Source organism: Rhinoraja longicauda, chromosome 4 (assembly GCF_053455715.1).
Source record: "Rhinoraja longicauda isolate Sanriku21f chromosome 4, sRhiLon1.1, whole genome shotgun sequence".
NCBI classification, from domain to species: domain Eukaryota; kingdom Metazoa; phylum Chordata; class Chondrichthyes; order Rajiformes; family Arhynchobatidae; genus Rhinoraja; species Rhinoraja longicauda.
In genome coordinates this window covers 76,419,420-76,437,344 of record NC_135956.1, presented here as the reverse complement: position 1 = coordinate 76,437,344, position 17,925 = coordinate 76,419,420, and the positions used below count along the sequence as shown (strand labels likewise).

Here is a 17,925-nt window from a genome sequence, read left to right as displayed (position 1 = left end):
TCCAGATTTGTTCAGCCTGTTCAAAATTTTTGTACATTTCAGTTAGACACACTTTCTGAAGAAGGGTCTCGACCCGAAACGTCACCCATTCCTTCTCTCCTGAGATGCTGCCTGACCTGCTGTGTTACTCCAGCATTTTGTGAATACCTTCGATTTGTACCAGCATCTGCAGTTATTTTCTTACATTATTCAACCTTGAGTGAATGCATACTACTTGATCTTCACTTATTCTTTTTGAACATGACAGTCCTCCCATCTTAGGAATCTGTCTGTTCAACCTATAATGCACTCCCATTATGGCAAGTAGATATCTTTACAGGTAAGGAGGCCAAAACTACACATAGGACTCCAACTATGGTCTCATCAAGCCCTAGTATATTGTAGCAAGTTTCATCAAAGCTCTCTTACTCAAGATCAACATACCATTTGTCTTATTAATTGTTTGTTTACACATCCGTGTTTGCTTTCAGTGATTGATGTATAAAAACACCGTCCCTATGTACATCAGCATTTTCCAATCTAACTCTATTTATCTTATCAGACACCAGCCTGACCGCGGGAGAAGACGTCAGGGGAAGGGAAAAGACATTCTGGCCTTCCATCACAGTGAGGAGGGGACTGGAGGAGACTCACTGTAATGGATGTTTCTTTTTTTTGTGTGTTGGTTGGGGTTGTGTAATTTGCTTGTTTTATTGCTTTTGTTATTGGACTGTGGGTGACTAAATTTCGTCCAAAAATCTTGTTTTTTGGATGACAAATAAAGATATCTTGAATCTTGAATCTTGAATATCATCTTTTTCTCCAAGCCTCAAGCATTTTCCCCAATACCAATAATCCACTTATAGAAGGGACTGCACTGGATGTAATCTTAGGGAAGTGGTTGAAGTGTAATTTGAGAGCATTTTGGACACATTGGTCATAAATCTGCACGTTTCAAGGTAGTTATAGGAATGGATATGAATGGTCAGGAAATGAAGGTTTCTGAAGTGGGGCAAATGTGTTTTCAATATTATAAAACAGGACCTGGAGGACGGCCAGGACTGAAAGGTTACTGTGGGAATGGGAAGGAGAGTTACAACGTTGGACAACTGGAGGATCACATAGGCCTAGGCAGACTGAGTGTAGGTGTTCAGAAAATGATCGTCCAGTCTATGCTTAGTCTTGCCGATATATAAGGGTCCACATAGCGAACAATGGATACAGTAGTCGAGGTTGGAAGAGGTGCAAGTGAACCTCTGCCACTCCTGAAAGGACTTTCGGGGTCCCCAATGGAGTCGAGGGAGAAAGTATAGGGACAGGTGTTGCATCTCCTGCTGTTTCAGGGGAAAGTACCTGGGAAGAGAGGTGGCAATGGGAAGATGTGACTAGTGGTTGAATCCCGTTGGAGTTGGTGAAAATGGCAGAGGATTATGTGCTACATGTGACGGCTGATGGGGTGAAAGGTGAGGACTAGGGGGATTCTGATCCTGTTGCGACTGGGGGGAGGGGGAGCAAGAGTGGAGCTACGGGGTACCAAGGAGACACATGTGAGGGCCTCACATATGATAGAAGAACCCCGTTCCCTAAAGAATGAGGACATCTTGGATGGTGACGTCATCTTGGGTGCAGATGCGGCGTAAACAAAGGAATTGGGAGTAGAGATAGAGTCTTTGAGGCAGGGAGAGAAAGAGCATATCTTGCTGTGGAAGTCAGTAGGTTTGTATAGATGTCAATCGATAGTCGGTATCCTGTGATGGAGACGGCGATAACAGGGATTGTTCGATGTACCCTACAAAGAGGCAGGCATAGCTATCCAAACTGCCCACTGGTTCTCAATCTTGATTTTACAAACAAATATCTTTACGCATTATTGCACCAACTTCATCTTTTACGAACAATGCCACTCATTCTCCTGTTCCATTTTAGCTGTCCTTTTCAAATATCAAATCCATTTGACTATTTATTTCCCAACTTTGGCTACACTACAGTGTTGCCTCTAAAAAGACAATTCCATTGTCTGTTTATATCTATTTGCACTGCAAATGTTTTCTCTTTGTTACAATGCTTCATGGATTTAGAACCCAATATATTTAGATTTTTCTTGTTAACTTATTAGATCTATTAAGATTTTGATTTTGAATTATCCCCATTTTCTCTTGTCTGGATCTATTTGCACACTAGTTTTCCTTAGGCTTTACCTACACTGATTATAACAGATAAATGACTGAATTTCTGATCAATTGAATGGCTTCCTACAACATCAATACATTTTCTGATAAATAGCATCTTGTTCAAAGAATTATGCCTTTTCTCAGAGGATTTCGATCCTGCAGGAGTAAACAGTGATTGAGAGCTTGAATATTCTGGACTTATCATTTGTGGTTGTTATCTACCATTTTAGTCAATGCAGATTGATTATTTTGGTATGCATTAAGTAAGTAGATGCTTCAGGGATTAAACCAGACTACATATTAACTGATGAGAAAACACTCATGGAACTCCTAGGTAAGGATTATTTTAAGGCACAACATACCATAACATTTTCAGTTATGGGTAAGAACTTATGAAGCCTCATTGATAGAAACAATATGCCTCCATAATGACAATCAACATTTTTCACAACAATTGAATATGCTCAGTGTGGTGATGCTTTCCTGCACAGGTGCTCACTTTGACAAATGTTCTCTCTCCTATTTATGCAACAAAAAATATTTAATCTCATCGTGCAACCTTTATCATATTCTCTAGGCAGACAGATTCAGCAAGAAGACCATTTAATTCTTGATGGACCAACACCAACCAAAAATCCTAATTTAGCATGCCACGAGAAACCACAGCACCCTTTTTAGAGACAACTTCTAAATTAAGAGAGTGTGAACTGAATAATTTACGGAAAAAGTCATTTTCCTTCACAAACAACATTAACCCAAGGACTCAATTTGTACTATCTGCTTTCTCCACAGACACTATAGTATGATTCTCTGCAGAATTTCTACAGAGTAAAAACTTCTCCAGTGTTGATAAGCTAAGAGCATTTCTCCTTCAAAACAATGCTTTCATGAAAATTAATGACAGAGGACTAATTAAATTAATTGGACTCAGATGCCTGGACAAAAGGAATGAATTGGTCATTGAATAGACAATTGCAATGGGAGGTTGTGCAACAATCAATTATTTCGGCCGTGATTATTTTGTATTATGAAAGGATGGTTTCAAGGGCAAATCTTGGCAATAAGAATGTGCAGATTGATTCTATCACCCTTTACAGATGAGGGTCAAGTTACTTTTGTTTGATCTGTGGGATAAATTGATATCCAGAATAAGAGTTGGAGATAATTGTACACTGGAAGTTACTGTTGCAAGGAGTTATATGTGTACGAGATGACTAAAACACAATGGTGTATGGCATGCATTTATTATAGTTTGCTGTACATCCAATGTGATGTAATTATTTTGTCGTTTCGTGTAATATGTCACATTATTAGTGGTGTTTTACTCTATTTAGGATTAATATTATTTATTTTCAGTAAAGTTTTGAAAAGATTTGTGTTGAGCTGCGCTTGAATTTTGTCTAACTTTATCCTACCTGGATGGGTTCATTATTCTCAACTTAATAATGTAATAGTATGGCTCAAGTTATTGTGGTCAGAAGGGAAATAAAAAAGGAGGATGAACAGAAAGATGATGAGAGAGCACTTAAAAGGTTCAACATTTTGCTACCCAGAGAGTACAAGTATTTGGAATGTTGATAAGAACCTAAGAGTCCATGTGTTGGGGGCAGACACAAACCCAGTAAACCAAGTTATCTTGGCATGATGTTCCCATTCTGACCTCATCAGATAGTTTAGAGCTCACTAAACCAGATGGAAGCATGTCATTCTCCATCCCTAGGGACTGCCTCGTAAGAAGAATTGAAAAACAAAAACAAAGCTGCTTTCAATGATAAAAGAGTGAGTAGGAAGGAAATGCAGATGCTGGTTTAAACTGAAGATAGACGTAAAATGTTGGAGTAACTCTGCGGGACAGGCAACATCTCTGGAGAGAAGGAATGGGAGAACCTGAAACTTCACCCATTCCTTCCCTCCAGAGATGCTGTCTGTCCCGCTGAGTTACTCCAGCATTTTGTGTCTATAAAAAAGTGAATGACCAGTTAGCACAGATTTACAGTTACAAATAAATTAGCAGTGGCACAAGGAAACATTTTTACATCATGTTATTAGAACTTGAAATGCAACAGAAAGAATATTTTGATACTGGAACTGATTTAAAATGCTGCCAAAAATAATCTTATACAATCTACCTCTGGTTTATTGGTGCATCATCTGTGGTACAATAACTATTTCACCATAAATAAATGTATGATCGTTTACGTTAAATTATTACCTTTCAGTTGCTTGTTTAGTTTAGTTTAGAGTTACAGCGCAGAAACAGGCCCTTCGACCCACCGGGTCCATGCCGACCTGCGATCCCTGCACATTCACTATCCTACACACACTAGGGGCAATTTTTACATTTACCAAGCCAATTAACCTACATAGTGTACCAGTACATTTTGGAGTGTGGGAGGAAACCGAAGATCTCGGAGAAAACCCACGCAAAGGTCACGGGAAGAATGTACAAACTCCATACAGACAGCACCCATAGTCGGGATCGAACCTGGCCTCAAGCGCTGCAAGAGCTGTAAGGCAGCAACTCTACCACTGCGCCACCGTGCCGCCACGGTGAAGTATTAGGTTGTTGGGAGCATTTGATTGTTTAAAGTGTACAGAGCAGTTACCTTGGAGCAGATTGTGGAGTTCGGTCCCTCACTCCGAGATTCTTAGCAGAGTTCTGCACTCTTGCTCCCTGAAATAAAACAAGCACTTCTTATTTATGGATAGAGCTGACTCAATTGTTTAATGCACGTCTTCGAAGAGACCGCAGTGATAAAAATACCCAATCAAATTATCTTTACTCATTCATAATGGGCTTGTATACACTGGAATTTAGAAGGATGAGGGGGGATCTTATTGAAACATATAAGATAATTAGGGGATTGGACACATTAGAGGCAGATAACATGTTCCCAATGTTGGGGGAGTCCAGAACAAGGGGCCACAGTTTGAGAATAAGGGGTAGGCCATTTAGAACGGAGATGAGGAAGAACTTTTTCAGTCAGAGGGTGGTGAAGGTGTGGAATTCTCTGCCTCAGAAGGCAGTGGAGGCCAGTTCGTTGGATGCTTTCAAGAGAGAGCTGGATAGAGCTCTTAAGGATAGCGGAGTGAGGGGGTATGGGGAGAAGGCAGGAACGGGGTACTGATTGATAGTGATCAGCCATGATCGCATTGAATGGCGGTGCTGGCTCGAAGGGCTGAATGGCCTACTCCTGCACCTATTGTCTATTGTCTATTGTCTATAATGGATAAAAGCTGGAGTGCAGAGTTTCATGGATGGTGGCAGATTAATTGATTCCTTCAGGTAATTTAATTTCTTGGACGATACATCAACAAATAGTGCATTAAAAGTTAGAAAACTTAATTTGTAAACCATTTTACCATAAATTACACAAACATTTCAAGTAATTTAATGTACAACCATTTAATTTGAAATGCAGTGGAAACATGACAGGCACTTTATGCATCACAAGAACATTAAAATAACATGATTGATCATTAAATTTGTTGCTGTGGCAATTGCGTGAAGGGGAGGACAGAGTAGACCTGTGGTAGACACAAAATGCTGGAGCAACTCAGCGGGACAGGAAACATCTCTGGAGAGAAGGAATGGGTGACGTTTCGGGTCGAGACCCTTCTTCAGACATGTCAGGGGAGTGGGCACTCCCCTGACATCAGTCTGAAGAAGTGTCTCAACCCAAAACGTCACTCAATCCTTCTCCCCAGAGATGCTGCCTGTCTCGCTGAGTTACTCCAGCATTTTGTGTCTACCTTCAATTTACACCAGCATCTGCAGTTGTAGTTTCCTACACAAAGGAGACCTGTTATTGTTTGTCATTAAGCATTGTTAAAAGATCTTTCATTTTCCACAAGATGACTGGGGCACGGTAAACAGAACTTTAACCTATATCTCATCTGAAAATTGGCATCTACATCAAATCAGCATTGTGCGCCAGAGTGCAAACCTAAATTGTGCATTTGGCCGGGTGCATCTCGGAAACAACGATGAACAAGTTAACTTTTGGTATCAATTTGGACACAGAATTCTGACACCGATACAACTTTGCACAAAGGAAACTGTTCTGACTGGAAAGTGCAATGGTAATAGAAGTAAATGACGGTTAGTTGTGATAAGTTTGCAAGGTTTCAAAGTAAAATTTTGAAATATTTGAATTTCCAAAAAAAATTGAACATTAAAAGAAATGTTTAATATGTTTCCTTCTGGTTCTGCAAATGGGATCTGATTCAGTTCTGTTCTTCACACAGAAGCAGATTGGAAAGTTGCTGATTTACATTAACACATAATTTAGTAGAATTCAATAGCCTTAGTATAAATATATCTGTCACACTGACATTATTATTTAACCTGAATTATCACCATTACAAATTAAATGTGCTATTTAAGGGGATACTGTATATTCCATGAGCAGTCATTAGGGCAATAATTAAATACTCATGATTTCCATTACTTTTTCATGAAAATTTCACATTTCTTTCATTTTCTTGTCATTGAAAGGTAATTTAATTAATAACATTTTTTGAACAATACCTATTTCACAAATTGATTCTATATTGTACTCCAAATTTTTAAGTATTGCTGCCTGTACTTAATAACATGTTATATTCTGGTATTAATGTCTTAAGTAATGAAGAAGGATTTTTAATTAGCTGCAATGCACTGTGCTGTGCCAAAATGCATTTTTCAGAGAGTTGGGGAAATGTAATCTATAGATTTAACAATATGATTAACATCTGAAGTGAAGTAATAGCTACAAACAGCTCTTCGTCAACATAATATGGCGACTAAATTGAAATGCTAACAAACTTATTTTTCTGCCTGTACAACATCATTATGCTTTCATGCCAGTTTGGGAAAAAAATATAAGACTGATGATAATTCTTGGACTCCTTGGCCCCATTGTGAGTGTCTAATCAGGCAGATGAGAGTACAAATAAATCTACTAAACAATTCTACAACAAGTGTTATCCTAGACAATATTAAACTGATAGTTACAATTCACAAAATGTCAAAACTGTCAATAATATGGTTCAACCTATGCCACTTGTCATCCAAACTGAAAGAGCTTTAAAATCATATTGTTCAAATCGGAGATATTATAAAGTAGTCTGACTAGCATCACCAGCTATACACTTTTATTACTCTCTGTCTCACCAATATCTTATCCACAGCTGCTTTGTAACATGATTTTCATTAGACACTATTCATGCATATGTCAATTCATTGATGATTGCTAAAAAATCTGACTCCAAGGGTACCAAGGGCAATTCAAAGCAATACAATCGAAATTGCCACGTTGTGTTCAGCTCATAATTTTCTATGGAAGATTCTTTAGTTCATATCTACACCAAAATGAAAGTAACTATGACCCACTTAATCTGTTAGACATCTGCTATGGCAACTATTTCATATTTGTCACAATTAAATTCCATCCACCATTCCCTTGGTCCACTTTCCCAGATGATTGAGATCCTGTTGCAATCATACACCTATATCCTGTCATATTCTACCCCTGACATATGCAGAATAACAACAGAAATACATTTCCATCAAGGACAGAAAAATCACAATGCAGAATAGAGAATGACTGAGAAGCCAAATAATATTTTGTATTGGTCTGCACTGCAAAAGACAGATTCTGGAGACATAACTGAAAGCTCTTATGACAAGATATCTAATATCACGCAAAAGAAAGTGTTAAGAGAAATTAATTAGGACCATAACTGGACAAACCCCCTGAGTTTGACAGTCTGCATCCATGGTTCTAAAGGAGATGATCACAGAGACCACCGCTGATGCCTTTTGTTTACCTTTTAATACACTCTCAGTTCTGGAATTACACTAGCAGATAGGATATTAACAAATGTAACTGTGCCTTTTAAAAAAGGTGAAAGAGAAAACAGAGGGAGCTATAAACCAGGCAGCCTGAGATATATTGTTGCGAAATGGTGGAATTTCATCACTTAAGGACCCAGTAACAGGACATTAGAGAATCATAATATAATTATGCAGTTGATATGGTTCTATAAAGGCAAAAATATATATTTGACACATCTAATGGAGCTTTGGAGAATGTAACTGGCAAAGTCATTAAGGGAGGAAAATCGATGGATATAAAATATCTGGATATTTAAAAAAAGCATCACAAAACGTACCAGACCAAATGCTGTAACACAAAGACTTCACAGGGTTGAAGATTGATGAAGAAAGGACAGTTGTAGTGCAGTTCAGATATCCAATCTATCAGAACTTATAATAGAGCAAAATACAAGTGGTTGTGGATGGTGATGGATAATTGATTGCACTGTTGATTTCTAAAATAATAAATAGGTTTTATATTTACTGATTACAAAATTTGGCTGAAGAGAGCTCGGATGGATCAGTGAAGATCACAAGAAGTTTACAGCTGCCTCTGTTGGTGATCTGGTTGCAAAATCTTCCACTTCTGTTGCACGAATGCCCAGTTTAGTTTAGTTTATTGTCACATGTACCGAGGTACAGTGAAAAGCTTTTGTTGCATGCTAACCAGTCAGTGGAAAGACAATACATGATTACAATCGAGCCATCCACAGTGTACAGATACATGATAAAGGGAATAACGTGAAAAACGTTTAGTGCAAGATAAAGCCAGTAAAGTCCAATCAAAGAGAGTCCGAGGGTCTCCAATGAGGTAGATAGTAGTACAGGACTGCTCTCTACTTGTGGTAGGTTGGGTCAGTTGCCTGAACACAGCTGGGAAGAAACTGTCCCTGAATCTGGCGGTGGGCATTTTCACACGTCTATACCTTTTGCCCAATGGGAGAGGAGAGAAGAGGGAGTGGCCAGGGGGTCACTCATCCTTGATTATGCAGCTGGCCTTGCTGAGGCAGCGTGAGGTATAAACAGAGTTAATGGAAGGGAGATTGTTTTGTGTGATGGTCTGGGCTGCATCCACATTTATACTCAGTATGAACTGAGGCACAGCAAAAGGATAATGATGGAACTGTGCTATTTCCTTAAAACAGATTTCTATTAGTATGGCACTCTTGATGGCTATCTAGATGATTATAACATTAAGATTTTAAATCCCCTTCTCTTTTCATCCTAACATTGAGGATGTCTGCAGGATCAACCAATTTATTTAACATTACCTGATATGTTTGTGCCAGGCCTTTGAGGCCCGGTGATGGCCACATATATTCAGTTAACTAACCATGCCTGAATAATAACCAAAAGATTCACTCCTCCAAGTAGTACCAAATAAAACTTCAAGCCCTGGATATGTACAATTTTATGAAAGCTGCAAGATTAAATCTTGCATTTGATGCTGGCCGTGCATTATAATAAATGGTTCCTTTGGTCCAAAGAACTGAATCAAATGTTGCTCGTACCTCAGTTGATTAGTTCTTCAGCTTAAACTGCAACTGAGTCAATGGGAAGCGGATCAGAATTTTCAGATCTACTTTCATAAAGCAAGGAGCTTTGACCCATGATCTAAGGATTCAGTTAACATTCTGTGCATTTTTTTAATATGTAGATTTTAGTTTGTGTACCTGTTTCCTCATCATATCAGTTGCCTGCATCAGATAACGTGGAGGTAACCCATGACATCTTGCAAGGATTATTGCCTGTTCCAAAGTGACACTCAATGTACATCTGGAAGAAAAGAGAAACATTAATTCACAAATTATCCTGAGGGCTGGACACATTTTCAGACAAGCAGACATTTTCCATGGTTACCAGCACGATATGACAATAGACAATTGACAATAGGTGCAGGAGGAGGCCATTTGGCCCTTCGAGCCAGCACCGCCATTCAATGTGATCATGGCTGATCATTCTCAATCAGTACACCGTTCCTGCCTGCTCCCCATACCCCATGACTCCGCTATCCTTAAGAGCTCTATCTAGCTCTCTCTTGAATGCAGAGTATTGGTAGTGGCCTTCCATTATGGCATGCTTCAGAATTCAGAAGCAGAGCAGAAAACACAGCTTTTACCATGTTCAGCATTTAGCACAAGTGATCGAGAAGGAGTTCCTGTTTATGCTATCAACAAAATGCAAATCGTTACAAAAACTATTTTGAATTTTAAAAATAAGCAAAACTGTCATCTTGAAAAATTCCCATTTTTAAAAACGTAATTTCATTTGTTCTGGTTCTGAGCTGAAATACTGTAATTGCAAATTGTGTCTCTGACAACAAAAGAGTTTGACAAGGAGGCAAGTGGGATAGTGTCTAGCTGCCAACATCAATTCCCATTGCAATGGAGAGGTGCTGCAGAAAGTTTTAACATTTGACCAGATATGTCTGGAAGTAATATGTAAAGCCAAGCAATGGATCTCTCCTGCTGATACTTTATCTCTTACATACCTCTCCACCATCACCTGCATTGATATTATGCCATTTGTCGTACAGAGGTATGCACTAACTGCAAACAGGGGTCAAGCATTCAATGGAAACAAATAACAACGTTTACTGATATCCTTTATATTCTCCATTTAAGCAAAGGTATCCAGGAACAAGAATAAGGAAAGTGTCCCCCAAATAGGGGGTGATGATACTGAGTGTGATGGGCAGAGGATCCAGGCTTTGACCCACTCCCACTTTTCTTTTTCACCTCTCTCCCTCCACTGTCAGTCTGAAGAAGGGTCCCCTCCCAAATCTTTGTCTGCCCTTTGCTCCATAGAAGTTGCCTGACCCGCTGCATTCCTCCAGCGCTTTGGGTTTTGCTCAAGAATCCCAACATCTGCAGTTCCTTCTGTCTCCAGGTCACGTGTTCTTGTTATGATTACCTTTGAAAACCTGACGTGACATCGGAATAATTTTATAGAGAGGATGTTGTGTCTCTGAAGATTTTTGGGGAATAGAGTCATATTTGACAAGCATGTCTATGCCTCCAGGAATGAGGAACCTATTCCACCCTGCATAATCAATCATCGCAGTATTGGTTCTTCCAATAATTGAGAAGCTGAACCAGGACGCTAATGGTTTTCACACTCCGACACCTTCTTCACGACGGCAGGAGTAAAATGAGAGTGTGGCCAGGATGGTGTGGGCTCTTGATGATGCTTGCTGCCTTTTTGAGACAGTGCCTCTTATGGATCCCTTCAATGGTAGAGTTGCTGCCTTTTAGCACCAGAGACCCAGGTTCGATCCTGACTATGGGTGCTGTCTGTACAGAGTTTATATGTTTTCCATGTGATTGCGTGGGTTTTCTCCGGGTCTTTTGGTTTCCACCCACATTCCAAAGATGTGCAGGTTTGTAGGTTAATTGGCTACTGTAAATTGTTTCTAGTGTGGGGTTAGAACTAGTGTACTCATGATTGTTGGCCTGCATGGACACGATGGACCGAAGGGCCTGCTTCCAAGCTGTGTCTCTAAACTAAACTAAACTGATATAAACAAAGCACCATAATTCTAAAAGATGGCAAGGAACAGACAGATCTAGGGCTAACTAATGAAGTGGAGGGCAGATTGAGAAAATGAGTAAAGCATACAAGAATTTAAGCTTTTTGAGTACATAGAGTACAAGAACAAGGAAAGCACAAGAGTAGTTTATCCAGTTTGGACACTTTAAGATAGATATGAAAGCCTTAGAAAGTGTACATAAGAGATTTATTAAATGGTTCCAATAACAAAACATCATTTTGTCCCACTGGAGAAGCTGGAATTATTCATCTTGGAACAGAGAAATATGAGGAGATCTGACAAAGGTACTTAAAATCAGGATGAATAGAAACAGGGCAGACAGAGAGACGATGTAGATGCTGGTTATTACAGAGAGAAGTTGTATGTAGAATGAAGGTGATCTGCAAAATAATAAAATGTGAAGAAAGCCAATGCTCTGCCAAGTGTAGTAATGGAGTTCAACTGCAGCATTGACAAGGGAGTTGGATAAACAATGGAAAGTGAAGAATTTGTCATTCATTGGGGAGAGGCGAGGAGTTGAGTTAGTAAGGACTTAACAGACATATGGCTTCATCTCACAACCATACCACTATGTTATTCTGATTTACATAATTTATCATGAAAGCAGTCACCAACATAATCTTTAAATTCTCATCTACAGATAAAAAGCTTCTTGTTTACAAAGTACCAGTCCACCTAATCTCTGCCTGACTTGTTTTTATTTGGCAGCTAATATCTATTTCAAGGATTAAATGGTTCACTCCCATCTAATTTATTTAGGAATGCAATTTCAATCAATGGGTAAAGAGAGAAAAAAACATTTACAATATGTAGTGGAAGTCAAAAAACAGAATCAAACCAAACAATTTTCTGATTAGGGTATTACGAGTAAGATTGGCATTCTCATGATGAGCATGGCAATTGTACTCTCACTGAATTACTTCAAGGCTACAAGGTCAAGGTCAGTTTATTGTCACATGCACCAATTAAGGTACAGTGAAATTTGAGTTACCAGACAGCCATACTAAGTGAAAAGCAACAGGACACACAGCCACATAAAATAAGAGTTAACATAAACATTCACCACAGCGGCTCCCCACATTCCTCACTGTGCTGGAAGGTAATAAAGTTCAATCCTCTCCCTCTTTATTCTCCCGCGATCGGGGCTGTCGAACTATCCGCAGACGGGGGCATCAAAGCACCCGCAGCCGGTGATCCGAAGCCCTCGGGTCGGGGCGATCGAAACTCCCTCGTCGGGACGGTTGAAACTCTCCACGGCTTGTAGCTCTCTAACCAGGGACTGCAGGCTCCACGATGTTAAAGTCTACAGGCCCTCCACAATCGATCCCTTGCAAAGTGATCGCAAGCTCCACGATGGCAAGTCTGTGCCACGCGCGTGGTTGAAGCGCTGGGTCGGTCTCCAGGAAAGGCTGCGCTGCTCCACGATGTTAGGCCGCAGTGGGTACAGAGATATGATACGGAAAAAAAATCGCATCTCCGTCGAGGTAACAAATTGAAAAAAGTTTCCCACCTAAACCAAACCAAGTAACACTAAAAGATACTCATTAACACGTACTTAAAATAACAAAAACAGGAGAAAGGACAGACAGACTGTTGGCGAGGCAGCCACTTGCTGGTGCCACCCAGCATGTTCACAGTAATAATATTCATTTTGTTTGTATTTCTCATTGGAATTTAGGTCCTAATCATGCCTTTAGCTTTAAGATGTAGGGCTCCTTCCTTTTTGCAATTTCAAGAGTTTAATTCCTTGTACTTGATGCATAATTTTCCCATTCTTATTTCATTCAAGCTAATATAGGCGAATCTGTTGATGATTTTTGATGTGTTGGTATAAATTGCTTATTTTCCAGCAAAAAACTAAATCAGATAACTATTTTTTCAACAAAAGGATCTTCAATATTACACATGCAAGGTAATGTTCATCTCTTACTGATATTTGCCTTCTATTTCTTACATTTCACATTTGATTTTTATAAACATTAGACAATAGACAATAGACAATAGGTGCAGGAGTAGGCCATTCAGCCCTTCGAGCCAGCACCGCCATTCAATGCGATCATGGCTGATCACTCTCAATCAGTACCCCGTTCCTGCCTTCTCCCCATACCCCCTCACTCCGCTATCCTTAAGAGCTCTATCCAGCTCTCTCTTGAAAGCATCCAACGAACTGGCCTCCACTGCCTTCTGAGGCAGAGAATTCCACACCTTCACCACCTTCTGACTGAAAAAGTTCCTCCTCATCTCCGTTCTAAATGGCCTACCCCTTATTCTTAAACTGTGGCCCCTTGTTCTGGACTCCCCCAACATTGGGAACATGTTATCTGCCTCTAATGTGTCCAATCCCCTAATTATGTTATATGTTTCAATAAGATCCCCCCTCATCCTTCTAAATTCCAGTGTATACAAGCCCAATCGCTCCAGCCTTTCAACATACGACAGTCCCGCCATTCCGGGAATTAACCTAGTGAACCTACGCTGCATGCCCTCCATAGCAAGAATATCCTTCCTCAAATTTGGAGACCAAAACTGCACACAGTACTCCAGGTGCGGTCTCACCAGGGCCCGGTACAACTGTAGAAGGACCTCTTTGCTCCTATACTCAACTCCTCTTGTTACGAAGGCCAACATTCCATTGGCTTTCTTCACTGCCTGCTGTACCTGCATGCTTCCTTTCATTGACTGATGCACTAGGACACCCAGATCTCGTTGAACTCCCCCTCCTCCTAACTTGACACCATTCAGATAATAATCTGCCTTTCTATTCTTACTTCCAAAGTGAATAACCTCACACTTACCTACATTAAACTGCATCTGCCATGTATCCGCCCACTCACACAACCTGTCCAAGTCACCCTGCAGCCTTATTGCATCTTCCTCACAATTCACACTACCCCCCAACTTAGTATCATCAACTTAGAAACAACTTTAGATACGCTGAATTAGTGGACATGTTAACACCCAAGATTCTTTCCACAATCAGCCATTTGTCCATAAGCCTATCAATAAAATTGACTGCCATGCGATCCCAACAGAGGAAATTGCTGTGATAATGATAATGCTATTTTTCTGGCAGAATGGAAGTGGCTGAATTATGCCTCTGGCAATCAAACCTTAATAATGTGGTGCTGTAAATCATTGATATTGATTTGGTGCACATTATTTCTCTCTAACCACCATCTATTGAATTTTCTGGAGAAATTACCATGCTGTTTCCTGTATTCTTCAATAAATTGGCTTTGCTTTACAACAGACAGTTTGCAGTGGCCAAGGTTTGCAGCTGCCTCAAACTCCTGATTACCAATGTTCTCATTCGATTCTTAAAATGAATTGTAGACACTCTGACCTAACAGGTTTGGATCACATCTGGCATGCATTCTTTTTGATCAGGTAAGGTGCTATACTTTCTCCTTTTCTAGCCTGACTGCTTTAATATACATGTCCAAAGCTTGCAGCCACTAACTACTTTCGAAAACATGGACCTTGAAACTGGATTACATAGCACATATATCTTTAAATCAATTTAACCAACAGAAAACGGTGTTTATTACCACTTGTTGGTTGAATCGTGACAATCAATACATCTGGGATGGCAGTTCCTACACGAGTCACCAATGTAGTTCAAAGTGATTTATAAATTAATATCACATGGGATTATGTCATTCCTTGTGCAATGTTCCTTTTGCAGTATTGCTGAGACACGTTTCATCACAAGCCACTTCAAAAACCATATGGTGTTGACCAGAGGGAATTGGGAGCCAGTCTAAAAACATAACTAGATCTGAAGCTACTCCATTTCTCAGCCTCCCCAAACAACACCCTACCCACCCCCACCCCCCACATCCGACCACACTGAATTGCCACCAACATTCATTCCCCAAAGACAACCACCTCCATCCCTGACCTGAGGTACCCTACTTTGCAGCTATAGCATTATGATGCTGACCTCCATCCCAATCTCTCCACTCCCTTCAAACATGATACCGGCATCCCCAATGTCTCGCCATCTTAAGGACCAGCCAGCCTTCCCTATTTTTACCAACCCAATCCTGCACATTTGCTCCGATCTCTTACCGCACTTCAGCCCAACCGTTCACAGGCAAATCAATCACGAGACCAAGTCCTGAGTTCAGACACTGGAGCAGAGGACTCAAGGACCTCAGTCAGAACTAAGTCTTAACTTAGGTTAAGCATGGCAGAAATTGCTGTTCTTCCACCACATCTCTGCCATTTCCAACACACCATGGGATTTCTAAGCATTTACTTTGTTTTAAGAATTACTGCTCCAGCATATGGTTACAAATATTTATACCAAAAGTAATTTTTAAAAACTTGTGTTCACAAGCAATATTTTGCTTAGAATCCATTTAAAATAATACCTTTTAATGTTTAATACATTTCTACAAAATTAATTTCTTTATTACTTTAAAAATAGTAATTATTCACAAAATGCTGGAGTAACTCAGCAGGTCGGGCAGTATCTCAGGAGAGAAGGAATGGGTGACGTTTCGGGTCGAGACCCTTCTTCAGACTGATAGTACTAATTGCCTGATAGTACTAATTACTGATAGTACTAAAGTAGTACTAATTGCCTAAAAGTGACATTCTTCTCCTTACACTGCTTTCAATTGGAAATATTAACAGTTCTTATCCCCACAGCCACCAAGTAACTCCAGCAATTTTGTTAGTTTAGAATTTATCTAAACCAGCTATCAATGGTAAAATCAAAGCAATACAAAGTTTTCTTATTGCTTGCAGTTAATGGGCCAAATTTTGGTGGTATGGATAAATATGGTATGGTAAGGCTTTGCCTTAAATGAACCCCAGAAAAGACTCTGCAATTTTTTAACACTGACTTTAACCCATTTTATTCTTTCCACATTCCCATCAACTCCTTCCCCACCAAAGATAATAGAGCAGAGCAAAATAGACCAATCAACCCTAAAAACCGTAGTATGTCATGGTGCCATTTTAGTAGGCAGAAACTTGCAGAAACATTTTTAAAGAAAAATAACAAAAATCTGTGAATTGATAGATGAGATGTATTCTACATTTTTATGGTATCATCACACATACTGTTCCCCAAAAACAGTGATTACACTACGAGAGGCATAGCGAACGGTGGGTTTTGCCTACTAAAATGGCGGACGTTACGCTCTTTTGCGTACTACACTTCAGTATAGGTGATTACGACGGAGTGGTTCCCCACCTTCCAAATTCTGCCACTCATCTACTCACTATTCTGAGCAGTTTTGGGCCCCATACCCGAGGAGGGATGTGTTGAGGATGTGTAAAGGGTCCAGAGGTGGTTTACAAGAATGATTCTGGAGAATATTTGAGTTAACATATGAGGAGCGTTTGATGGCTCTGGGCCTGAACCCGCTGGGGTTTTGAAATGAGGTGGGAATCTCATTGATACCTACCGGATAATGAAAGGCCTAGATAAAGTGGACTTGGAAAGGATGATTCCAGTAATGGGAGACCCTAGAATGAGATGGCACAGCCTCAGATTAAAAGAACGTACTTTTAGAATGGAGATGAGGAGGAATTCCTAGAGCCAGAGGGTGGTGAATCGGAGGACTTCATTGCCACAGATGGCTGTTGAGCCCAAGGCATTAAATATTTTAAAAGTGGAGATTGATAGGTTCTTGATTGAAAAGGTGAAGTACAACGAGACCTGGGTGTCCTTGTACACCAGTCACTTTTCTCCGAGATCTTCGGTTTCCTCCCACACTCCAAAGACGTATAGGTATTGTAATGTCCTCTGTAAGACCCTGTTGTGGCTAGCACAATGAATATACGCCCGACATCTTGTAAGAAGATTTTATTACTGATCCTTCACCAGGAAACTTCTAGAAGGTCACCTGACCTCAGTCACAAGGCACAAGCCCATTGGCCCTAGAAGGTCATCTGACCTCAGTCACAAGGCACAAGCCCATTGGCCAGCTTCTGCTCTTGGCCTCAAGGGGGCACTGGCATTTACATCACATATACATCACATCTCCCCCTTCAACGTTGGGGTCAAAACTAATAACTTGAAGCTTTAATCAATTTAATGTGGATGAAACACCACAAATTACACAATGCTCTTCAAACTACAAAACTATCAACGTTACATAACAAGCCGTGCCGAGGGTTTGGACAATCGCCCACTTCTCGTGCAAGTCGTATTTCCAACCCGTTCTGTGTCGTATTTATGTTGTATGCGTGTGTGGCTTGGCACGCTTTGAGCCGGTTCCTCCACCACAGGACCTTGTGATGCGGCCTGTGATAGTCCTCTTGAATCTGGGAGACTAGCTCCTTCTAGGAGAGGGGGTCCTCCTTGTGGGTGAGTGCTCGCGCTCGTCTGCTGCGTGTTGCCAGGGTAT

At 40.2% G+C, this 17,925-nt stretch overlaps 1 protein-coding gene across 3 annotated transcripts in view; it reads right to left on the bottom strand.

Moving 5' to 3' along the window:
• Nucleotides 1-17,925, bottom strand: part of prex2 (phosphatidylinositol-3,4,5-trisphosphate-dependent Rac exchange factor 2) — a 264,841-nt gene that overhangs the window by 12,338 nt on the left and 234,578 nt on the right. For 2 of the 3 annotated variants that reach the window (XM_078398117.1, XM_078398118.1), the window contains 2 exons: nt 9,684-9,786; nt 4,757-4,824 (listed from right to left, as the gene is read on the bottom strand). In XM_078398117.1, the coding sequence (XP_078254243.1) occupies nt 4,757-4,824; nt 9,684-9,786 (171 nt within the window). Of the gene's footprint in view, nt 1-4,752; nt 4,825-9,683; nt 9,787-17,925 lie in introns of those variants that run through there. The other variant, XM_078398119.1, reaches the window with a different exon arrangement.